General features: G+C 36.2%; 1 protein-coding gene across 11 annotated transcripts in view; it reads left to right on the top strand.

Moving 5' to 3' along the window:
* atf2 (activating transcription factor 2) overlaps positions 1-27,032 on the top strand; it is a 147,650-nt gene that overhangs the window by 65,578 nt on the left and 55,040 nt on the right. For all 11 annotated transcript variants that reach the window (XM_069935781.1, XM_069935782.1, XM_069935790.1 and 8 more), the window contains 3 exons: positions 193-368; positions 4,716-4,827; positions 5,692-5,799. In XM_069935781.1, coding sequence (XP_069791882.1) covers positions 193-368; positions 4,716-4,827; positions 5,692-5,799 — 396 coding nt within the window. The remainder of the gene's footprint in view (positions 1-192; positions 369-4,715; positions 4,828-5,691; positions 5,800-27,032) is intronic.

Genomic DNA, 27,032 nt, shown 5'->3' with positions numbered 1-27,032 from the left:
TTCTCCTGTGCTCTGCCCTCTTTTCGATCACAAATTATTAGGAATTGGTGGACCTGATAAGATATGAGTGTTGCATGAAACCTCCTTTCCTATATCAAACCATTAACAGCGCAGAGTTGCTAAGATTATTAAATTCAATTCTTTTAGTACTTCTAAATATCAAGTCAATGTCATTTTGCCATTTTGGTACAGGATATCCCATTACAACAGACAACACAAACTGTATCAACAATTCGTCCAGCATCATTGCAAGTCCCCAATGTGCTCCTTGCAAATTCAGAAACTGGTCCTGTGATACAACAAGCTTTGCCCTCTCCAACCTCTACTTCTGTCATCACACAGACTCCACCAACAAACAGAAACATAGTGTAAGTATTGATATTACCTATTTTATTACATTGTTTTGGCTACATAAATAATAGCTCATTAATTATGACTTCAACATCTGAATGTGCAAATAATACATCCATTCTGGATGCTTCTTAATTATAGTGGAACAGATTGATTAAATGTGAAGTAAGAAATTAATTGAGATTTTTTTAATGCAAAAATTGGAATTTTGATATCAAACCAGTAAAAAATAGAATTTTTTGATTCAAGTCAGAAATTTTGGATTCAGTCCGCTCTGCAAGTGTTCGTGTGTGTTTGTTCTACAGTTCCACATCAGTCCAGTGTAAAAGAATGCTGCATTGCGAGAAAGCCCTAACTTGTCTTTTTGCTGAAATGGGTACTAACCATGTTTTAAAAAGATGGGGTTGTCAAGCTGGTCATCCATCCCATTTACCATTTCTGGGATGTTACAGCATTGAATTTGAAATCTTAAGTTTATTGGTCTGAATTGCTTGCTTTCAGAGAAAGTGAAGTTGTGACATTTGCCATCATTCAACTGACAACCACTTTAGGCTTTCTGATGCTTAGTTTATGGGATCACAAAATTGGAGTCAGTAATTCAGCATTCAGATTACATTGTTTTACAGCCCATTCCACCATAATCAAAAGCATATCAGATGAAATTCTGAAAATTTCAGGTATATTTGAATTGGTTGTGCAATACAATATGTTTTCCTCCTTAAGTCCGTAAGCTGTAAACCATAATTACTGTTTAACTTGCAGGTCCTAAAATAATTATTTCTATTGCTAATCCTGCAATTAACATTTCATAGATCTTTTAACATATTTTAATTCTTTAATATTTTAGCATATTCCCGAAACATTCTTTTTATATTCTCTAATGTTTAAACATTTGTTTAAAATGTAGCATTTTCCTTTGGGTTCACTCTCTGTGAGAATTATTTAGTAATGATTGGCTGCTCAGTTTGCTTGATGACATACATTAACTGGTCACCTGGGTTTCATTTGAATTGATACCCTAAAGGATGGGTGGCCAAACTTTTTTGGTTCTGGGCCACATGCAGAAAAATTTAAGGAGTCATGAGCCAAACAATATTAAGCCCAGCAGTTTTTAACCAGTTACACTGCAAGAAAAATTATATTTTTAGACCAGAAAAGCCCTGTGGAATTGAAAATTCATTTTCTAAAATAACTATATGACACTATTGAATAGTTTAACCATTGACATTAAAGTAGTTTATTGATGTGCTCACATATTACAGGTGGGCATTTTCTGTATCTGTTGCTTTTAAATTTAATTTAAATGAATACAATAAAATTATTTAAAACTCTCATTCAAAAAGCAGTGCAAAATAAAAAACTGGGTGCAAAATAAAAATGGAAATGATCAAAAAAGAGATAAGGCCGTCTCCAGCATTCGTCCACAACTCTCAGTGAGTACAGTTCAGGGCCCAAGTGTCCACCTTAATGATTATGATACAATGTGTAAATCTATAGATGGCTATTAAAGTTAACAGATTCCTTGCAACTCAAACAAACACACTTCCCCTTGATGACTGTGAAAAAGTATTCATTTTTCCAACATGTCAGAAATTTTTGGCACTCCCTTGTTGTTTTCCATCCTTTGGGTTCCACCATCTTTAAACAACAGAGGTAATTTTTTTAAACTGATTTAAACGTTTTCATCGATGAGTAACATTTCAATGGTCAATTTAGTAGTTGTTCAAAATTGGCAGCCACATCTAGTGTTGAAACTAAGAAATACAATGTACATCAAGTGAAATTTATTGGTAGAAACTATGTTCTAACAGGCATATTCCATTTTATTTTTAAAACTCACCCTGGGCCACTTAAACATTGGCAATGGACTGCAGTTGGCCTGGGGGCTGAAGTTTGGTCTCCCCTGCCCTGAAGTAACCACAACAGTATAGGAGGAGTCTCATCCAATATCTCTATATCTTTATGAGAAATATTCTTTGAGGTTGACATCAATGATCACAAAACCAGGAAATGGCTAAATGTTTTAAACATTACCAAAGTTGTGAAATATATATCCTGAAGATGTGTTAATTTTTTATTAAATTTCTGATTAATGTGGAGTTGCGGATATGTCATTTGATGACTCATGATTCGGAGACATGTTTGAATCCAACGCTAGATGGGGACTTCAAATTAATTTAATTAAATAAATGTGCAATTAAAATCTGATACTAGTAATTTTGTCCAGAATTTCAGAAATACTATTGTCAGTCAGTCATGCCCTTCAGGAAATGAAGCCTTCCAGAATTTGTCCAGCATGTTTCTCCTGATTTGAAGTTTTCTGATCAAGTCTCAACTAATGTTTGGAGTGGCCTTGCGGGCCACCCATTTGTACCCAACCATTTCGGTATTCAGTAATAATAATTGCAAAAAGCAAAATGCTGCAGATGTTGAATGTTTGAAATTCAAAATGTAGAATGAGTAGTTTCAACATAATTTTAATGAATAACATCACATAAACTAGGTATGGTAAAGTCAGTGGCAGAACATACTCCATTGACTCTGCAAGATCTTTCTCAATGGCATTAAAAGTGTCCCACAGTCTTTCATCTCCAAAAATATTACTTCCCTGGCTCCTCTATTATCATTTTGGTTATATCCTATCCACTAACCATCAAGGCAGATGTGATTGCTCAATGGTGTCATTGAGAGTAGCTCTGAGAATCCTCAACAGAGACTGAACAATCTTTGGAATCTCCTCTCCTCGGGCCAGAGCTGCGAAGCAAACCTTACAATTATCAGCTTCCATGTTTAGTGCTACTTGGAAAAATCAAAAGACAAGTTGGTACCTGGGTGGGGAGCATAAAGTCAAAAATGATCAGCAGTTTCTTTCTTGCACCACCTTTCTGTGAGCAGATCAAGTCATGAGGTACATGATCCAAATGTGAAACAATACATATGTTAGAAATCTGAGATAACAGAAAAGGCGAGAAATACTCGGTAGATAAGGGAGCACCTGTGGAGAGTTCATTGCTTCAGGTTGATGTCCAGGTGATGAAAAGTCATTGACCTGAAAAGTTGATGATCTTTCTTTTTCTGCAGCCTCAGTGAAAAATATTTCCAGGATTATGTTTTTATTCCAGAAGGACATAGCTACCAATCTGCACCTGCAGTGGATTTGAAAAAACAAATATGTGGTGGATATTTTTGAATTTTTAACCTTGTCCATCATGAGTTTATTTGTCTGCATTACTTAGTGTAATCACTGCACTGCCCTTGTGGTGATGAAGTCTTTTCATTAGAACTTAAGAAATAGTAGCCAATTATCCCTGATCTGCCATTCAGTGAGTTCATGGCCGATCCAATCTTGGCTTCAAAACACTTTCCTGCTCTCTCCCCTATCCGTCTGATTGCTGTGCCATAATCTCTGCCTGGAATACAAACACTGGGGTAAGGAATTTCATATTTCATAGCCCTCTAAGAGAAGAATTTCTCTTCATTTCTACCTTAAACAGCTTACTTAATTTGAAAATACCAATTATGGTATCAACAATCCACCAGGTCAAGTAAAAATACAATGCTGGAGAAACTCAGCAGGCCAAATATTCCTTTATTTAGCAAAGTTAAAAATACATAACTGATGTTTCAAGCTTGAACCCCTCATCAAGGTTTCGGAGCTCTTCATCATTGCTCTACTAGATCAATTTGAAAGTATCATGAATGATACTTGCTCACTTGGATGCAGAGAAGGCCATTCTGCCCATTGAATCCATTCTTGCTCCTAGCAGAGCCATCCCAATTATCTCATTCCTTATTTCCCTTTATCTCTGCATCTTATTTTGTTTCTCATGCCCCTCAAATCCTTTTTGATTTTTTAAAATCAGTTATCTACTCTCAAGGCATAATTTTCAATAGCCATTTAACCTACAGCAAATTTTTGTGATCAAATGACACACCTTCTCAGTAGAACCTTTTTACTCATCCTTTTCCAAGATCATTCTCTGCTAGCATGCATTAAAATCTTTGTCCAAACAAAGATGAAAATGTAAAATTTTAGAGGCCAGATGGCCTTTATGATGTTCAGGACAGTTTATGGTTTGAGCATTGCATCAGTGCTTTGATAAAATTTAAGTTAGTGGGAACTGGGGAGTAATATCTGAAAGCAATTTATAGTACAAGAAGCTAAAGATGAGAGAAATTGTATGGTTTGAGTATATTCAGGTCTAAATTTGGGTCATGTGAGTGTATGGGACATGTGCTGACATCGATTGCAATTAGAATCAAAATGCTTTGCAAAGTTTTGTATTTAAATACATTTTTAGGTATTGTTGCAATGGTTATTAGAATTGTAATTACAGTAATTCTAAAATTTTGCTTATTTTTAGACCAGTATCTGGTTCAGTTCCTCTCTTATTACAGCTACCTAATGGACAGACAATGCCTGTCACTATTCCTGCATCAATCACAAATCCTGTCCGTATTCATACAACAGTTCCCGTAAGTGGAAAAATACCTATTAGAAATCTTGTTTTAACCTCTATTTGTGTGATTTGTTTTTATCATATTTGTTAACCTACTTCAATCTGCTGAATTGAGAGATGTTTGTGCATGTTCAGAAACTAGTAGTATGTCAGCATGAATTATTAATAGTAGAATGTATAAATACTGCTTTACACCTATAACATAAAGAAGTGACTCAATATTTTATGAAAGACTTTAGTATGGAAGACAAACCAGGGAAACAATAAAAATAAAGCTTGATGTGTGTGTGGTAGGGTGAATAGTGGAGGTCACAAAGATGGAGAAGGATTGAAATTAAAGGAAAGTTTTAGAATATTACACATTGTATCTATTGAACTGCCTTGAATGGTAATGTGAAAAGAAAAGAGGTGGGGACAGCATTGGGATACTGGTCAGGTGGTGGGATTGTTATTTCCAGGTTTCTTGTTCACCTGTACATCACATTTAAGATTCACATTTTGTGTTTGACCTTCTCACATGCAAACATAACCATCTAATCACTATCTTCCAGTGATTGCAACCTTCTGCCTATGTCATCCTCTCCCATCCCAACCCATCCTTTCAATCAACTCTCCTACTGAAGGATATTCTTCTGTCTTCAAGGTTAGAACCTTTTAAGTTCCCACTGAATGTTTTTACCTCTCCATTTCCTTCCCCTCAATTTCCCTCTCCTCAATTTGGATCACCATTAAAACCTATCTCAATCATCCAACAGCAGTTCTCATGACTGAAGTCTTCTCCTTTGACGATTTTTTTTTCTTAATAAAGCAAGATGTAAATACAAGATGTTGAGCTTTTTTTCCTCTTAAAATTCATACTGTTTTATCTTTTTCTTATCAGATTATCAGGCCTGTCACCATGGTGCCTAATATTCCTGGAATTCCAGGTCCTCCAGTCAACAACATTGAACCTCCTTCACCACAACCTCTACAGTCAGAAGCCAAACTGGTAAAAACAAAAAAAAACTCCAAATGATTCTGCCAATACTTGCATTAATATAAAATGTCTGATATATTTCAGTATTAAAACAATATTGCATTTAAAAAACACAAAGAAATCCCAGAAAAAAATTAACATTTAATCAAACAACTTATTTCATACTTCTCTGATCAAATCTCAGCTCAAATGGACAATAATATGTTATTGTTCAGAAAATATTTATTGAATGAAACATGAAAGTTTGCAGACTCTGTGATTATAGTAAAAACACAAAAATGCTGTAGGAACTCAACAGGCCCTGCAGTGTCCATAGGCGGTAAAGATAGATAACCAATCTTTTGGGCCTGAGACCTTCTTCAAGGTAGGGAAATATTTATTGGTCACTTTTAATTCTTTCCTTGTTTTATTCCATTTTGATTTATTTCACCACATTTCCTCTACATAATGTTTTAGGCTCCCCCTGCTCTTTGTGATTTTTATAAATTACTTGGATGAAAAAGTGGACGAGTGGCTCAGTAAATTTTAGGATGACACAAAGAAGGGAGGTGTTGTGGATAAGGTAGAAGAGTGTCAAAGGTTGAAACAGGATATAGATAGAATGCAGAGTTGTATGAAGTGATACACTTTGAAAGATTGAATTCAAAGGTGGAATTGGTGAAACTTCTCAAAAACATAGTGTTTCACTATGGGTGGCCCAACTGGGAGCATAGCTCCAGACTGGATCGCTCTCAGGATCACAGAAGTAACTTCTCTGTGGATTGTCACCTTGTCGTGGTGGAGAGGCTTGTGTAGGTCCTGTGATCCTGAGAGCGCTATATATAGAGAGAGAGAGAGAACAATATAATTATGCACTAAAATTGAATTAAAGAGACAATAAATAGAAAAAAAAAGATCATAAATATTCATAGTTATCCTCATGCAAAAAAGCAACTTTGCAATAGTGCAAACAGACCTGTTGCTGGAGAGGTCTGATTAGTGCACAAGAGTCTGATAACTGTTGGAAAGAAAATGTTGTTTGACCTAGAAATGCTGGTCTTCAGCCTTTTGTGCCTTCTGCCCAAAGGTAGTAGTGAGAAAAAGTTGTGACCAGAGTGGTAGAGATCCTTTATGATATTGACTACCTTGTCTGCAATGGATGAGACGTCATTGGATCTGACAATGTTTGTTACCTTCTGGAGCTTTCTATATTCTTGCGATTCACTTCTGTTCCCTCAACCTAATTCCAATTAAAATGCAAACTGTATTTTCTGTCTTCACCCACAAATTAGTTGATATTGTCAATGGTTGACTCTGCTCGTCTACAATAATCAATAATCTCCTTCAATTCATCACTTCCTTCCTCAAAACTGACATTTGAATTCCTCTGTCCCTGTAATCTACCATTTCATTTTAAACTTCTCCATCCTGAATGTAGAACATAGATTATTACAACATAATATAGGCCCTTTGGCCCATGACATTGTGCCCACAACAATCTAATCCATCCCTACCAGCGAGATGGGGAGGTATTAAATGGAAAAACAAGCATCAGGAAAGTATGCCAAAGCTGTGGGAGAGTTGTGGGGGAGATCAGTAGTGTAGTTATAGGAGTATTTCAAATGTGGAAAGAGGTGAGGAGGTGATATGGGTATATTTCTCAGTCATCTGCTGAACTCTCAGATAGACTGGAATTTGGAGCTTGTATGTTCTCCCTGTGACTGTATGGATTTCCTCAAAGTGCTTCACTTTCCTCCCATGTTCCTAATGTGTGTTAGGAGGTTAATTGGACACATGAATATAATTAAGCAGCGTGGGCTCGCTGGATAGGAAAGGCCTGTTAGCATGAAGTATTTCAATGAATTACCATCAGGTGCTCTCAGAGACAATGTGATTCAAATTCCTCCCTACCACTCAAAAAGAATTATTAAAAGAGAGATTATATCAGCCCACGCATCCCTCACATAATGATCATGTAGGTTCAAAGGGTGACTCATGCAGAAACAAGCCTGTTTAATTTCCCAGTTAATGTGATTTTCCCCAGAAATTATCACAAATGCAGTATTTGACTTTTCAAATCCAGTACTGAAAAATCACTCTTCCCTCTCCAATGGCAGATACAAGGTACAGTAAAATCCCCATTATCTGGCACCCATGGGGATCAGGGATGCAGGAAATGCAAATTTTCCAGTTGACTGAGACTCACTCTTCCAGTGCCTAACTAATACACCTGCATTAAGAAGACACCATTTAAAGGAGGGAGGGAAGGGAGGGGGGGGAAAAGGGGAGAAAATGGCACTATGTATATTCAAAAGGGAAATGTTTGTGTGTATTTTGGTCAGTATGGTTCATAGTGTGAAAAATTTTTTAAAAATTAAAAAAAGAAGACACCATTTAAAAGACAAAGGACAGTGCAAAATGTAATTTAAAAAAAAATAGTATTATAGTCTTTAATTATGTAAAATTTACTTTAATCAAGTAATTCCCGTAACTTATAAAATTTAAATTCGAACCCCGGTTTGCTGGTGCTAGAACAGCGTGTGCTAGCCACGCCATCGTCATAATGAACACCCTCCTCCAAATTAATAGATAAAGTCTTACTAATTACTAATAAAAATAATGACTTACTAGGCAGGGATAGGGAAACACTTTGGGAGAGTGGCGAGCGGCACTGGTTGGCTTTTCATCCTGGGTGCCGCCATTTCATTCCAAAGCAACTTTATTCAAGCAGTTGCTGCAGGCGGGGCATGACCAGGGCACTCGGCTGGCTGAATGTTTGCTCTCAGCTTCACCAAGGCAATCCGACTCACCTCCACACAAGTGTCCCTGTCAGGCCTTTGGCACACCTTCCTTGCACTGACAACCTGGCTCACTTCCACGCAAGTGTCCTGGTGTGGCCCTCGACGCTGACAACTTGGCGAAAGAAAAGAATGCGTGCGCATTGAGGGGCAATGTTAGTTTAGCAGGACAAACCTGCGCATGTCCAATGAAGACTCAGCACTCCCCAGTCATATTAATCTGATTATTTATTTACTTGTTTCCTCGAGTTTTTTGCTGGTTGTTTGAGTGGTTGATTGAATTCCAGATAATGGGGATTTTACTGTACTCAAATGGGCTTAAACTAGATAACCAAGCACTTGTCCATAATGAACTCTATTTGCTTAGTTAACCTGTTGATGTCCTTTTGCAACTTCATGCTGCCATCCCTCCTAATCTGGTGGCATCTGCAAGTCATGATTCATCCGGCAGTCTCCTGGTCGAGTGAACTGACCATGTACTAATATCTTGTGGACTCTGCGGTGTTCTGCCTGACTTGAAACTAGGCCTCCGCCTATTTGAACCAGACGAGTAGCTGTGAGGTCCAAAAGGTTGGCAGCTTCAGTGAGATGGTGATCTGTGCACTCGTGTCATTCATTGTGGGGTCCAAAATAACATTTTAAACTGTCGGGGTCACCACTGTGGTCGGTGTGCTGTGCAGCGAACTAAAGAAAAAAAAACACACAAAAGCTGTGAACCAACCAACTGACTTTACTGGAACTTTCCTGAAATCTTATCAGCACCACTCCCACGATCCTTTTCGGCTCCTCCCACCAGGACCATTGTGACGTCAGCCAGTGCGAACCTGCACCTCCACGACAGAGAAAGATTTTTTCTTTCTACACGGCCAGATATGAATCTTATTCTAGAATTGATCTATTTTTAGTATCAGCACAATTACAAGGTAGATTTACTCAGGATTTTGTCTGATCATTCTTTGCTATTAATTTCTTGTACTGGTTAGGGTTAGGGTTGAAAGAGCTGAAACTGCATATCGTTGGAGATTTAATACGTTATTGTTGAAACGACCTGAATTTATTGACTATAAAAACTTTTTGCAATGTAAATTTATTTTATGGAATGCTTTGAAAGCGTATTTGAGGGGACAAGTTATCAATTATTCGGCTAAAATTAAGAAACAGTATTTGGTAGAGAGTCAAGATTTGGAGAAGGAAATTGATAAATTGGAAAAGGAAGTATACCAAGATACTATGGAAGATAAAAAAGCTCAAATGACTAAGCTAAAGTTACGATATAAAACTTTACAAACATATGAATTTGAGAAACTGTTGCTACAATCTAGACATTATTATGAGTTGGGCAAACGTACCCACAAAGTTTTGGCATGGCAATTGAAGACAGAACAGGTTTCTAGGACTATTAATGCTATTAGAAGAGATTCAACTGTTACTTATAAACCTCAGGAGATTAATGATGAATTTTGTTTATAAAGAATTGTACTCGTCTGAAGTTATGCAAGAAAATGATTGAATTGATGCATTTTTATCTAATTTGGATTTGCCATCGTTAAAGGACAAAGAGGTGAAGGAGTTAGATACTTTTTTTTTACTGAGATGGAAATTAAAGAAGCACTGCAAGCTATGCCTGAAGGAAAATCCCCAGGCGAGGATGGTTTTACTTCCAAATTCTATAAAGAATTTTATGACTTATTGTTCCCTGTACTAATGGAAGTTTTGAAGCAGGCTACTGAAACTGGCTATTTTCTGTAATCTTTTTCTTAGACATTGATTACAGTAATTCCAAAAAAAGACAGATCTGTTAAAAGTTTGGACATATCGACCAATTTCTTAATTGAATGTAGATTATAAGATAGTGGCTAAGGTTCAAGCTAATAGATTAGCTAAATTATTACCAAAACTGATTCATGTAGATCAGGCTGGGTTTATTAAGAATCGATGAGATGTTTCTCAGGAGCAACCCAACCAACCTATGATAGTGGCTTTAGATGCAGAAAAGTTTTTTGACAGAGTGGAATGGGTTTTTTTTTATTTAAAGAACTAGAGAAATTCAAATTGAGACCATTCTTTACTGGTTGGGTGAAGGCTTTATATAAGAATCCATCAGCCAGGATAGTGACAAATGGACAAATATCATCTTCTTTTGCATTGACTAGATCGACCAGGCAAGGATGTCCTTTGCCACTAGCCTTATTTGTGTTGGTCATAGAACCATTCGCTCAAATGATCAGACAAGATTAAGGGTATTAAAGTAAATTTAGATGAATGTAAAATCAATTTATTTGCAGACGATGTTTCAATATATTTAACGCATCCTGAGCAATCTTTGGGACATCTTCAAATGCAATTAGAGCAGTATGGTTAAAATGACAGGATATAAAGTTAATTGGGAGAAAAGTGAGATAATGCCGTTAGTAAATGAAGACTATTCAGTTTGTAAACAGAAAACTCAATTTTGGTGGTCTGATAAGATTAAATATTTGGGAATAGTTGTAGAAGTTGAGTATCAACATTTATATTAGTTAAATTACTTGCCTTTATTGAGTAAAATTAAATATGATTTAAATAGATGGAAAGATTTACCAATAATCTGATAGGATGTATAAATTGCATTAAAATGAATATTTTTCCATGTATACAATATTTGTTTCAATCAATTCCTTGTAAATTTCCAAAAATTTTTAAAAGGATTTAAATGCCTTAGTACAATTGTTTTTGTGGAAAGGTAAGTTGGAAAGAGTGTCGTTACAAAAATTGACTTGGAGATATGCTTTAGGGAGATTACAATTACCACATTTTCAAAATTATTATGAAGCTGCTCAGTTAAAATTTATTAATAGGATGTTTGATAACCTTTGATATGGGCTAAAGTTGAGATGGCTCAGATTTCTGAACAAAATATTGATCAATTTATTTATAAATGGAATCCTTGTCTTTTATAAAATTGTCATTTACCTGTGTTAAAACATCTAATGGAGATACGGTATAATAAGAATCAGATTGTTGGAACTAAAGGTAAAATTTCAGCTAAGACTCCATTGTATCAGAATAAATTGTTTCCTTTTTCAATGAATAATCGATACTTGAAATCATGGGAACAGAAAGGTATTAGGTTGGTACAAGATTGTTATGAAGCTGGTTCTTTCATTTAACAGACTTAAAGAAAAATTTGGAATTATGTCAAATACATTGTTTGCACATTGTCAAGTTCGTGCTTTGTTGTTAGGTAATTTTGGACGTGAGTTAAGGTTACCTAGGTGAACTAAATTTGAAATTAGACTTACTAATGGGGGTAAAAAAGGGATTTATTTTAGAAATGTATGCTATGTTGCAACGTAAAATTTGTAAACCAGATTTGTATAAAGCGAGAATTAAATGGGAGAAAGATTTGTCCATTCCAATATCTCAGGAAAAATGGTTGATTATGTGTGAAAATAGTATGACTAAATTAATAAATGTGAGATATAGATTAGTTCATTATAATTTTCTTCACCAGCTTTACTTAACTCCTAGAAATTAAAGAAATATGGATTTAGTTCTTCGGATATGTGTTTTCGATGTGCTAATGAGAATGGTTCTTTTTTACATTCATATGGCTTTGTGAAAAGATTAAACTTTTTTGGAATAGGATTCTGGAATTTTTGGAAGGTTTATTTTAAGTTTAAATTTGAACTTGATCCAATGTTATTTTTGTTGGGATACAGCATGACATTCATTGATTTTGGGGCTAAAATTAGAGAAGTTTCAAATTGGATTTATTCGATTAGCCAATAGGCTAGAAAATTTATAGCTATCACTTGGAAAAATGAAATTGAATTGAATATTCAAAGATGGCATATGGAGTTGCGATCTTGTATTCCACTGGAAAAGATAACTTATAATTTACGTGATAATTATTCTTTTTTCATTAAGGTTGTGGGGCCCGTATATGAAATATATGGGTCTAGAAATTAACCATAGAACCATATAACCATAGAACCATATAACCATTTACGGAGCGGAAACAGGCCATGTTGGCCTTTCAAGTCCGCACCGGTTCACTGATTCTAAATTAATTTTAAATTGGTGATGTAGTAGTTTTTTTTTCCTCTTCCTGGATGGAGTGGCATTCTCCACAGCAATAAGTATATGTTAACTCCATTTTTTAAAATTTATTTGGGGGGGGAGGGAGGAATAGAGGGAGAAAACTTTGTATATTTGTATCTTTTTACTTGTTTGTATACTGTAGTGGCCTATCTGACGACACTACCTTACTCAAGTGGCAATAAATGACACTGGAGTCAGTAGAGTTAGGAATCAGTAGCTTTATTGTGTTTAACCACAGCTTTTACAGTTCCCACTGCACTTTTCACGCTAAGCTCTCTGGGACGTGGTAGTGACGTCACTTTGCAGCCTCAGGTGTCGGGTGCCATAAAAAGCGCGGGCTCTTATTCGCACGCTTTTCCTAATTGCTGGTGCCTGACCTGCAGCTAGAGGACTGGGACATCGTTGGAGGCTATGTGCTCTGGTAATGCGTTGGCTTAACTGTTGTGGTTGTGCATGATTCTGCTGTACGCTGGGGCTCCCGCTATAATACTATATTTTCAATAAATAAAATATACAAAAAAAAAGATCTAATGAGTAAAATGTTGAATCCATTTAGGTAGAGATTAGGAATAGTGAAGGGAAAAAAATGACTAGTGGGAATTGTCTCTCTTTGGCTTGGCTTTGCGGACGAAGATTTATGGAGGGGGTAAAAGTCCACGTCAGCTGCAGGCTCGTTTGTGGCTGACAAGTCCGATGCGGGACAGGCAGACACGGTTGCAGCGGCTGCAGGGGAAAATTGGTTGGTTGGGGTTGGGTGTTGGGTTTTTCCTCCTTTGCCTTTTGTCAGTGAGGTGGGCTCTGCGGTCTTCTTCAAAGGAGGTTGCTGCCCGCCAAACTGTGAGGCGCCAAGATGCACAGTTTGAGGCGTTATCAGCCCACTGGCGGTGGTCAATGTGGCAGGCACCAAGAGATTTCTTTAGGCAGTCCTTGTACCTTTTCTTTGGTGCACCTCTGTCACGGTGGCCAGTGGAGAACTCGCCATATAACACGATCTCTAGGCCACACAATAATAACATTACAGTGGCACAGGCAATAAACCAAGAAATATCAGAGGCAGGTAAGGGTGGGACAGCTGTTATCTCGGGGTCTTTAACATGCACATGGATCAGGTTGGTCAAGGCAACCTTGAGGACTTCATGGAATGCATGCGTGAAGGCTTTCGTGAACAACATGTTACTGAATCGGCATTGAACATACTATCTTGGTGTGGTCCTATGCCATGAGACTGGTAAATTTAGCGATCCTGTACAGTAGTAGGGATCCTCTGTGAAAGAGTGGTTATACAAATAGTTCAGTCTAAAACTAGTGTGTTACGCCTAAACAAGGGACACTATAAAGGGATGAGGGAGGAGTTGGCCAGGGTAGACTGGGAACTCTACATGCAATCCACACTACATGAGGGTACTGAAAAAAATGGCAGAAGTTACAGTTAAGGCTTTGGTGATAATTTAACAAAATTCTCTGGACTCTGGGCAGGTCCTGATGAAAATGTCACGCCACTATTCAAAAGGCCAGTTAGTTTAACATCGTATTTGGGAAAATGCTTGAAGCTGTCATTAAAGAAGAAATAACAAGGCATCTGGAGTAAAATGGACCCATCAGACAGACACAGCATGGATTCAGCAAAAGCAGGACCTATTCAACAAATTTACTGGAGTTCTTTGAGGATATTACGAGTGCAGTGGATAGAGGGGACCAGATGGACATTGTTTACCTGGATGTCCAGAAGGCATTCAATAAGGTGCCACATAAAACACGTACAGTAGGTAAGGATGCATAGAGTTTGGGGTGTGATGTATTAGCATGGATAAATGATTGGTCAACCAATAGATAGTAGAGAGTTGGGATACAGGGGTGTTTTTCTGGTTGGCAATCAGTGGTGAGCATGGTGCTGTAGGGGTCGGCGCTGGGCCTGCAACTGTTCATGATACGCATAAATTATCTGGAATATGGGACAGAGTGTAGTGTATCTGAGTTTGCTGATGACATAAAGTTGATTGGAAAAGCAAATTGTGCAGAGGATACGGAGAGTCTGCAGAGAGATATACAGTGCCCTCCATAATGTTTGAGACAAAGACACTTTTTCCTTATTTGCCCATGTGCTCCACAGTTTTAAATTTGTAATCAAACAATTCACATGTAATCAAAGTGCACATTCTTTAGTTTATTCAATGTTATTTGTAGAAATTTTAGTTTGACCATGTAGAAATGACAGCACTTTTTATATATTGTCCCCTCATTTCAGGTGTTATGAGCCCAGAGGACCCCAAAACCCAACAGTAATGGATATTCAACAAGACAAATGGTTACCTAAACAAAAATTGATTTTAATTAACTTTAAACATGAAAACAGAATCATACTTTAACTTATCACTGTTGACTTACCTCACCCAACTTAACCCCTTCAAATTCTAAGTGCACGAGTATGTAATGTGTGTTTAAGTTCAAAAAAATTCTTTGGTTCACAGTCCAATCTCACTTCTCATTCCTCCAAGTTCACTGGTTGCAGGCAATTATTATACTGTGTACAGAATTTAACATTTATAAAGTTCACCAGGCTTTGGTTCTTGAAAGGTAAATGGTTTATGCTCAGGAAGGTTCTTGTCAGTTTTCAAGGAGAGATTTGTTGTTCCTTTTTAATCAGCCACTTCAGTGTCTTGCTGACGAAACCTGCCCCTTCAGGTTCTCCAGATGATAACCTGTTTCTTTCAGGTCACCAGAGAGTTCCTTTTTGTTTCACTTATTTCAAGTGAAACATTAGACAGCCTGTCCTCTCCTCTTGCATGAACCACAAAGGCTTTGACCAGGCTGAACTAAGCACTCACAATCCATTTTTGAAATGGGGTTTTCCACAAGTTTTCCAGCTTGTCCTGTTCCAGTCCCATTTGCTGCTGCTGACTGTAAAACTGTAGAAGTGATCTCTCTCTCTCTCTCTCTCTCTCTCTCTCCCTCCCTCTCTCTCTCTCTCTCTCTCTCTCTTTCTCACACACACACACACACAGAAAGCTTGTTTGACTCTCTCTGCTTACAAAACCACATGACCCTCTTAGAACAGCTCCAGACAATCTGCGGCTCTGACAAGATCTTTCATCTGTTGCCTTTTTGTAAACATCAATCCATTAGTGAAGTCTCTTGGGCACTCTCCAAAGCTCTTTCAAAGGTTGTGGAGCCAATATGTCTAGCATTAGCAGAGCTGCAGTATTTCAAATAAGATCTGTTTTAAAGTGTTTGTATGTGACCCACTCAAACAAACCTTTCCCAATTTATCTCCCAAAAACATATGTCTATACTCTGTCACACAGGGCACCATAATGTTTGGGATATAAGGCTTCACAGGTGTTTGTGATTGCACAGTTAGGTTTAATTGTTTCATTGGTGCAGGTATAAGAGAGTTAGGTTTGTTTCATAGATTTTGATCACCTTTGGAGTCTATAGTTGCCATTTTTCAACACAAGGACCAGAGTTTGTGCCAATGAAAGTCAAAGAAGTCATTATGAGGCTGAAAATCAAGAATAAAACAGTAAGGGACATCACCCAAACCTTAAGATTACCAAAATCAACAGATTGGAACATCATTAAGAAGAAAGAACGTACTGGTGAGCTCATTATTTGCAAAGGGGCTGATATTCTAAGGAAGACCTCCACTGCTATGACAGAAGCATTCCCATCATAAGAAACACTTCAGGAGCCAGGTGTGGATGTGATAATGACTACTGTCTGCAGAAGATTTCACGAAAAGAAATACAGAGGCGACATTGCAAGATGCAAATCATGGCGAACCTTGGGGCAGTTCATTTGCACCTCCATTCTTTGCTCTTGCAATCACTCCGATTAAGGTTTATTGTGGTCTCTTCTTTCCACAAGACCTTTTTCCCAAATTCCCAAATTTTCCCAAATTCTTCCAACTTTCTTAAATACTTCTTGGCAAACTAATAGCTCACTAGTAGTTTGCATCTTTGCGATTACTGAGCTCACCAGTACATTCTTTCGTCTTAATCATTTGGGTGATGTCTCTTAGTGTTTTATTCTTGTTTTTTTAGCTTCTTAATTGCTTCTTTGGCTTTCATTGGCACAATTCTGGTCCTTGTGTTGAAAAATGGCAACTACAGACTCCAAAGGTGATCAAAAGCTATGAAGCAATTAATCATACCCGAGTACTCACAAAACACCTGTGAGGCCAAATGTCCTAAACATGGTGCTCTAAAATGAAGGCATTATGCATAAAAAGTGTAGTAATTTCTACATAGTCAAACCAAAATGTCTACAAATAATGTTGAATAAACTGTGGAATGTGCACTTTACATGTGATTTGTTTGATTACATATTTAAAACTGCAAATGCAGGAAGAATGTGCCTTTTTCCCCAAACATTTTGGAGGGCACTGTAGATAGGTTAAATGAGTGGGCAAAGGTCTGGCAGATGGAGTACATTGTTGGTAAATGTGAGGTTACCCACTTTGGAAGGGAAGTTCATAGTATTATTTCAATAGAAAGTGATTGCAGCATGGACTTGGGAGGGCTTGTCCATGAATTGCAAAAGATTGTTTGCAGGTGCAGCAGGCTATGAAGAAGGCAAACGGAACGTTGGCCTTCATCGCTAGAGGGATTGAATTCGGGAGCAGGGAAGTAATGCTGAAACTGCAAGGTACTGGTGAGGCAGCATCTGGAGTATTGCATGCAATTCTAGTCTTCTGACTTGAGGAAGGATCTACTGGCTTTGGAAGTGATGCAGTGTAGGTTCACCAGGTTGATTTTAGAGATGAGGGGATTAGCCTCTGAGGGCAGATTGAGTCGTCTGGCACTGTACTTGTTGGAATCTAGGAGAGGGATTTAGAAATGTATAAAATGACAGGTTTAGCATAGCGGTAACCACAACCCTGTTACAGCGCCAGCGATTGGGATTGGGGTTCAAATCCCATGGTGTCTGTAAGGAGTTTGCATATTCTCCCCTTGTCTACGTGAGTTTTCCCCGGGCTCTGGTTTCATCTCACCCTTCATCTTTTCTTTTTAAAATATTTTTATTGAGTTTAACGTATAAGCATTACATTGTATGCATTATTTTGTATACAAGTAATCATGCACAAAAAAATAGAAAAAAAGTAGATAAATCTACGTAAATTGTTGCTTATAAAACCTCAAAAATATTCAATTGAAATGATCCATGCATCCATCTATTTATTGAAAGAACTTGTATAAAATAAAGGGGGGGAGCTAAAACTACAACTAACTCTAATCTATCCCCTTCCTCCAATCAAGGTTACCTTTTGAATTAATAAAATAAATTCCAATAATGTGGAATTACTGGTGACCACCCCTGCTTCCCGGAGAACAGGAAAGAACCACTGTTACATACAATAATTGTTCATTCTTCCAATTATTAAAAAATTCTGGGAATAGGCTCCACAATTTCATAAATTGAAATTTTTATCTTTGATATTATATCTAATTTTCTCTAAACTTAAATAGGATATTACATCATATAACCACTGTGTATGAGTAGGGGATCAGTTATCTTTCCATTTCAATAAAATTGCTCGTTTGGCTATCAACGTGGTAAAAGCTAAAACTTTTTCATGAGACGCTGATATAAGTTTATCTGAATCACGAGAAAAAGCAAACAATGGAATTAATGGGAAGGGTTCTAAAGTAATCTTAAGAATTGTTGATAGAGTTTTGAAAATGTCTTTCCAGAAACTCTCTAAATAAGGGCATGGATCAGGGAAACTTCAAAAAATTCACATTTCTCACATAGTGGATCAATAATCTCCATAAAAATGAGATAATTTAAGTTTGGACATATGAATTCTACGTACCACCTTAAATTGTAATAAGCAGTGTCTTGCACAAAATGAGGAATCATTAATAAAGCTGTGAGTTGAATACCAATCTTCATCTGAATATGTTAAATTCACACCTCGTTCCCAATCGCTCTTAATCCCTGCCATGGGAGCTGAATTTAAATCCAATAAATTATTGTAAATACATGAAGTTAATCCACCCTGAAAATAAAACTGTAAATTAAAAAGCAGATCAAGAATATTGATGTTGGAAATTTGCAGAAAATTAGACTGAACAAAATGTCTAATTTGTAAATATCTAAAAAGTTGTCTTTAGGAAAGATTAAATTTGGCTGATAATTGTTCAAAAGAGGCAAAATTATCTCAAATGAAGAGATCATTAAAACTTTGAATTCCTATTCTCTGTCAATCCTTAAAACCTGCGTCCAACAAAGACGGTTGAAAATGATGGTTATCTATAATTGGACTAGCCAGGGCCTCCCACCCTTCAAAACATACTGGGGTTGTAGGTCAATCGGGTGTAATTTGGCAGCATGAGCTTGTAGGCTGAAAGGGGCTATGTCTAAATTTTTTTTTAAATATGAAAGGCCTAAGAGTGAGGTGGGTAAGTAACACGAGAACCAGCGGACATTGCCTCAAGGTTTAGGGTAGTACATTTAGGACATAGATGAGGTGGAACTGCTTTTCCCAGAGGTTGGTGAATCTGTGGAATTTGCTGCTCATTGAAGCAATGGAGACTACCTCAATAAATATATTTAAGATGAGGTTGGATAGTTTTTTTTACATAGTAGGGGAATTAAAGGATTATAGAGAAAAGGCAGGTAGGTGGAGATGAGCCTATCATTATGATCTCATTGAATGGCAGAGCAGTCTTGATGGGTTGAATGGTCTGCTCCTATTTTTTTATGTTCATGTACATAGTGTCTTACTTCCTATGTTGAGCAGATTGCTTATAGGAAGCCATATTTTGAAGTTTATATCATAATCAAGCAAGATGAGGGAAGAATCAAATACCCCTTTTACACAGCAATGCCACTTAATTGGCATGTGAATGACCCATCTTTAAAGCCAGCTTGGGTTGTTCACACTGAACTAGGAAAAGCCGGGTTATTGTGCCTTTTAAGACAGGAGCTGATGCATTGGCTCTGATGTTATCTACCTTGGGATGAAAATGACCCCCTCATCCCACATTTGTTGTGTTTATACAGGTAAGTGAGGTGGTTAATTCCCATCTTTTAACGGCTGTGTAAAGGGGCATTAATGTGTCATGATTTTTTTCCCTGTTCCCCAGCGATGACTACTGGTTAGCTTATCCTTAACAAAAAAAATCCATTTAGTTACTCACAAAATTTCACCAAGTTGGACTGTGATGAAGTTACATTCACTTTCAACAAACGGCAAATACCAATTGTTACTTCTTAGCATGTCAGTCATTGGGAGAAGCCAAGTAGCGTGATGGTAAAAGGAATTGCTGGTCCATGGTAACTCTTGAGACTCAAAGAGACTGGTGTCTTGAGTTATGCAGAGATGATATGATAAATGTGAATGCCATAAAATATGTTAACTAACCATATCTTTCAAAAATGCCTGCAGAATCTTTCTTTTCCATTATAACAACTGGTTTCTTTTGTCCATTTTTTCGAATCAAATTTATACTTGAGGAGCTAATATAGGTCAGCTGGCAAGGGAGTTGATGTAAAATAGGATTCAGGAACATTAGTGTGAATTTGTGGAAAGAAAAATCATTAAGTGGGCAGGAAAATACAGACAGTCCCTGGGTTAAAATGAGATCCATTCCTGTCTTTAAGTTGAATTTGTAGGTAAGTTGGAACAGGTACATACAGTTCTTATTTAGCGACAGTTAGTCCAAATGTTTGTCTTCATATATATTTTATCTTTCTATGCATATAAAACTACTGGTGTAAATTTCTCGAAGTAGGCGCACTTAACACAGTGTTAATGGCAACATGATCCGACTTAAAATGGTTGATGTTTTTCTCCTTATTTGAGTCAACACACCGGAAGGCACGTGTAGTCCATTTATAAGTACGAGTTGTCCATGAGTCGGATGTTCATAACCTGGGGACCACTTGTAGTCTAAAGATGGTGAATGCATGAATGATTATTTTGGTAAACATTGGCTGAATTCAGGCCAGAAATCCCCAGAGCTGTAGCTAGTTTAGTGAGGCATGAATAGTGTAGCAGTTAGCGCAATGCTATTACAGAACCAGTGATCTGGGTTCATATCCAGAGCTCTCTATAAGAAGTTTGCACATTCTTCCCATCTCTGTGTCGGTTTCCTCTGGGGGCTCCAGTTTCCTCCCACCTTTAAACATATGGGGGTTGTAGTTTAATAAAGGTATTTGGGGCGGCATAGCTTGTGGACAGGAAGGGCCTGTAAATGTGCTGTTAAATAAAATCAAAATTAAATTAATTGTGTTGGAATCTTGAACAGAGAACTGCTGGGGAACTCAGTAGGTCAGACAGCATCTATGGGTAGAAATGATCTCAATTAGCCTGACCTGCTGAGTTCCTCCAACAATTCTTTGTTTCACTAGAATGTTGTCAAGATCAGAGGGTATGAGCTATTAGGAGACGTTGGGCAAATTTAGGTTGTCCTCTCTGGGGTGTAAGAATCTTAGGGGAGATCTGAGAGGCATAAAATTATGAGGGGAAATGACAGTCAGAATATTTTTCCTCAGTTAAAAATGTCATATGCTAGAGGACATATGAGGGGCTTGGGGATAATAAGGAAGATGTATGAGTTGTTTTTTTTCCACATAGGGAATGGTATATATGTGGATGCTTAATAATGTTTAAGAGGCTTTGAGATAGACACATTAATGTACAGGGACTAGATGAATATCTAGCAATACAAACAGCAGATTTTTACTTTACTTAACTTGGGCATCATTTTCCATGCAGGCACATGGGTCAAAGGGTCTGCTGCTGTGCTACCAGGTTTGCTGTTGGGCAACCAATGTGTTAGAGAGGTCAAGGTAAATTTTGAAAAGTTATGAATAAAACCAGTGGCAGCGATTGGTGATATTCCATGGGGTAAACAAGCAGCTGTTGCTTCATTGGCTCACCAAATTTTTGCCCAAGGGAGTAAAAGAATATACATCTCATTTTCACTTTGAATATGGGGACCTTTGCAATGAAACTGGAAGAATAAGTAATTTTCTTAAATTAAACGGGACCCAAATATCCTATTAATAACCATATGTTGCCAAGCAGCACAAAAAGAAGGCAAGGTTGTAGGTCAACAAATTTGATATTGTCTGGAAAGAAGATTAATCTGATGCAGTTATGACATTCTCAACGTCTTAATGCTGCCTTTCTGATTGTTTGACTTGGTACTAAATTAAATATTTTGTTACTTTGGTCGCAGTAACATTTAAGAATCCTTTACAGGGAAGAGCAATGTTGTATTAATAATTTATACAATGTGTATTTGGGCACTTACATTTAACATTGTATCAATGCATTGTAACAACTGTAGATTTTTGATTATCCTTATTGGATGATTTAGCATTAGCAGATATGACTGTAAAGCTACCAAGGGAAAAGTTTTGTTATTGTCTTGGATATAACCAGCTATTACTTTCCTGAAGTCTATGCAAGACTTGTGTGACAAACTGAGGAATTGTTTTGCACACTGTGAGCAGCCAACAGTGTTTGCTGTAGGGTACATTCTACTGAGAGCTGACGAAGGGCAGCTTGGCAAAGGTTCAAAAACATACATTAAGCAGACTGAGCCCAGTATGGAACCTCATGTTCAGCAGAATTCTTGTGACCTGCTTCCCTGCATGCCGAGCTCATCAGCAAACACCTAATGAGCCTGCTCCAAGGAAACAGACCCTCTCCCAACCTGCTTCATTTACACACATTCTCTGGGGGTGGAGAGAGACTGTTTCAGAAGGACTGATGATGCTGCAAAGACCACAATAATGATAATTAACTTGCTGAATTTAGAAGATTATGCTGTTAATTAGTTGCAAAATAAAGATAAGTAATATAGCAGCAGATGGTTGGATAAAACCCTAGAGAAGGGGGGTTTATTACACTGATGAGTTTTCATGGCAGATATGAAATATGAATTTGACTTTTCATGAATTGTTTCTGAAGCTTAATATCTTTTTCTGTAAGCTGTCTGCTTAGAGAAGAACTATATACTGAGCAAATTCAGTTGACAGATAGGTTTGTACCACCAGAAAGAGGCTCTTTTTTTTCCTCATGCAAATGGTTGTGTATTCATTTCTGAAGATTTTTAAGGTAAATTAAAAGATGAGAAATATTTCCTTCGGCCTGTTGTCTTATTAGTTATGTGTCTTGAAAAGCAGATAAATACAATATGTGTTTCACTTATCAATTTAATGACCACGATTCCTTTTAATTGAGAGATTTACTAATAAAGATTTACATATATGAAGCAAGGTAATGACATGTTCATCATGAAATAATTTTTTTGCTTACATTTGTTGTTTTGGCTACAACATCAATCACTGAACTATAGTTTTCCCTGTAAATATATTTTTTAGAATTTTTTTTGAGCCAGGTATAATCCTAAATAAAGATATGTATAAATTGCAAAATGACTCAAATATTCTATAGATACATAATGATTTTAAATAGTCTTAATAAGACATATTGAATTTTATTTTTTTTTGTTTAAGGCAATGATTATTAATAACTATGTCAAAAGATTATGGTTTGGTTTTATTTCAAGTGTAGAAATGAATAAATAGTACATTTAAAAATATTTCCTATATTGCTTGCCTTGAAGTAATTTTTTTGATAAACTATTTTCCCCCAAATATAATTCTTTTGTTTTCTAATCTACCTGGGTGACTATTTCAAGTTCAGAATTAAATACTAGAGAAACAATTAATCAATTTATTTTTCACATTGGAGATAATGAAAGGGGTTTTCAGAATCAATTATGTTCATTATTTATATTCCTGTACTGTGTGAAAGTTTAATTTTAAATACAATTTATTTGGTTGAGTAGGTAAAATATTAATTTCAAAATAATCAATATGTCATGTGTACATCATTTATAAATTGCATTTGTCGTACAATTCATTTGACTGGGAAATAAAAATTTGAGAAAGTCATGGCTTTTTATCAATGTAATTTTCCATTATTCAAATCTATAATTGTAGAATCAGTTTTTTTGTAACCCTTTGGGAAAGGGCACATGATATTACTGCTGTCAAAAATGTACATTGATATGACAGTAAAGTATTAGTGAATGTTAGCAGGTGTTCACAGAGAAACCATGTATTCCTTTTACAGCCTTCAGTTCCTTTAGGAATTGTGCTTCACAAATGAACAAATATGAATAGATATAGCCAATAAGGGTGGCAGAGGTTTGTAAGAAGATTACAAATCTGACCATCCAACAACATTATACAAATGAGAATTTAAACAAAATTATTTAAATTTTTGCATTTATAATTTTAAAGTTACATTTACTGACTGATAAAAACAAATCAGCTGTAAAATCACCATCAGTAGTGCAAAACAGGCTTTTACATGAATCACCTGCTGGTTGTGTACTGCTCCTGCTTTCCTTATCCTTTGAAATAAAAAGAAATTTGGGCAGTGTTGAATGGATACTATATTCACTTTTGACATTTTGTATGCTATTGTTGTGATTGGTTTTGCCACATTGAAAAATTATATAAAATTAATTACTTGTTGAACATGTTCATTTTGGTATTACTTTCTAGACATATATTCTCTTCCATTATTGGGAAAAGTTTTTGTAGCTTTGCATACATGTCTCAAAGCTCTCTTTAATGATGTTCTGTGCACGATACAATTCAGGGACAAAGTATGTTGTGATATAAGGAAATAATATATATTGAATAATTAAGATATTTTAAATCAATAGGCTAGCAGTTAAAAGATTAATGAAATGAACAACGCAAATTTATTTTTAGTTTTACTGTCAATTTGTGCTGCACGGATAGATTTTACATAAGCTGAAATGATTTCCAATGAAATATCACAGCTGTTATTAAATGAAAAGCTCTATGGTAATTCTATTTTGACTCCCTTTTATTCTGATGACAAATTTTTTGATTGGCTGTTCATTTTATCAGAATGGTGAAATCCTGTGTTGCATATTAATCTGATTTGATCCATGAAATTAAAGAAAACTGAAATTGGTAAAAAAAATCTATTCAGATGAACAGTTGACAGCTAATACAGCTATAGTGCAGTGAAGCTTACCGAAAACTGTCATCAGATGTAATGATTGCTACTTCAGCTGGAGCTGATGCTGGACTGCGGTGAAAGGAGAACCCTAATGTAGATATGAAAATAAGTAAATGACTGTTCAGTCAGTTTAAAACAGGAAATAACTCCTTTGATAGCAGCTTACCAATTTTGCATAACAATAATTTTCTGATGAAGCATTAAAATTAAACAAGTGACAATCTCTGCAATTAGATCAAAGACTGCAAATCGCTGCGTTGCTGTGGAAAGAAGGATCCAAATTGGCGCTCTAATATCATCAGGATCTCTTAAAGCATGTTTCATTTGCATGATGGCTGTATTAAATGTCAAACCTTCATCTGAATATATTTTTCCCAATTTCATGGTTCATGTCAGTTTTATGTTCAATACAAAAATTTCTCAATGTTTCAAAACATTCAAAAGGCCAGGAAGCATCATTGGAGAGAGGTAAAGAGTTAATGTTTCAAGGCAATGACCTTAAGTAAATTCAAAATTATACATGGTGTTGTTCATGAAATTAAAACAGGTGTCATGCAGATGAATTACATTACAAATTCTGATTGCACATGGCTGCCAATTTTGATTGTTCTTTCGACAGAGCAATTTGTAATGTCTTTGCTGTTATCGTAGAGTTGACTGCTAATGTCATAATTCTAAATTTTATCAGCCAATTAAAATGTTACACAAATTTGTTGTCATATTATCAAAGAAGTCACAATAGCTTTGTTTCTTTATAAAGAAATGCTGCTTGAATTACTCAGTATTTACAGCACTCGCTGATTTTAATTTCAGATTTACAGCAACTGGAGTTTTTTTGCTTTTTGATTATCGAGTTTTCCCATTTGAATCTTATGAATTACTATTAAATGATTTAGCGTTAAAGAATGTCAAAATCGAGTCAGCATACTAAATAATTTTAATATCTCATTTTCATACCTTTTAATATGTTGATAAAATATATACATTTTAAGGATGGACATGTATGTAGGCTTCATCACTTAAGGTATGATTCCATACCTACTTTTGAATTTACTTCTAAACTTCTTCCAAAGGATTCTTAATTTGAATAGCAGATGAAATTATGAAAGGTGGGAGAACAAATCGCATGCCACATTCAAGAAAGACTAGCATCTATCATTTGAAAAATTCTGAAATCTATTATTAAGAAGGTAATAATAGGACATTTAAAATCCCTGTGTTTGTGTGGGGGTTTTTTCCCTAGGTGTCCTGGTTTTCTCCCATTGTCCAAAACATACGAGGTTGTAGGTTAATTTTGGGGTAATTGGGCGATGGGTTTAAATGGCTGGGATCGACTTCTACCATGCTGTATATAAAATAAAATAAATCAAATAAGTCATAAATAATAAAGCAGTCAACATCAGGTCTAATTTACTATTCTTTAAGGATATAACAAATTTTTTAAACAGTTAAATAAAATATTAAAAAGTATATAAAAATTAGATAATCATAGGGGATTTAGATTTCAAGAAGACATTTGATAAAATGTCACATAAAAGATTACTGCACAAGATAAGAATGCAGATATAAATGCATAGGGAAGTGGCTAATTAACAGAAAACTGAATTGGGATTATATAGGTCTTCATATTGGCAACAGTAATTTGTGGAATACTTCAGAAATTGATGCTGGGGTCACAACTATTTATAATCTGTACTTATAATTTGGATAATTGACTAAGTGTTATGCAGCTAAATTTGTTTATGATGCAAAGAGAGGTGAGTTAGGAAGTTGTGAAGAGATACAGAGTCTGCAAAGGGATAATTGAGTTGCAGGAAATTGATCGATGAAGTATTATGTGGGGAAATGTACCTACTTTGAAACAATGAATGAAAAATTATATTGTTGGGTATTAATGGAAAGATTTTTAGAGTTGTAGTGCAGAAGGATCTGAGAGCCATAGTACTTAAAACACTAAAAAATGTTCAGGTACAGCACACATTTAGAAAAGTAAGTCAAATGTTACTCTTTATTCCAAAGGGTATGGAATATAAAAACAGGAAAATCCTGATAACTGTACATGACATTAGTGAGAACATACCTGGAGTTACACACCTACATTCAGTTATCTTCTCCATATTTAAGGAAGGATGTGTTTGCGATGTGGAGGTTTTCTGGGGTGATTCCTATGATTAAAGAGGGACCTGAGCTCTTTGGAATTGAGAAGAATGAATGATTTTTTTTGTTATTTTTAAATTAGACGGTACTGGAAAAACAACAAATGCAAACACGTGGGTGTGGTAATATATGGTAACGTATGACCATGTCCTCTTTTGGAATGGACACCCTAATGGAAGGCCAAAACATTTAAGCCACAGGAAATC

Source organism: Narcine bancroftii, chromosome 4, assembly GCF_036971445.1.
Source record: "Narcine bancroftii isolate sNarBan1 chromosome 4, sNarBan1.hap1, whole genome shotgun sequence".
NCBI lineage: Eukaryota > Metazoa > Chordata > Chondrichthyes > Torpediniformes > Narcinidae > Narcine > Narcine bancroftii.
Note: the sequence above shows the minus strand (reverse complement) of the source record. Positions and strands in the feature narration are given on the sequence as shown.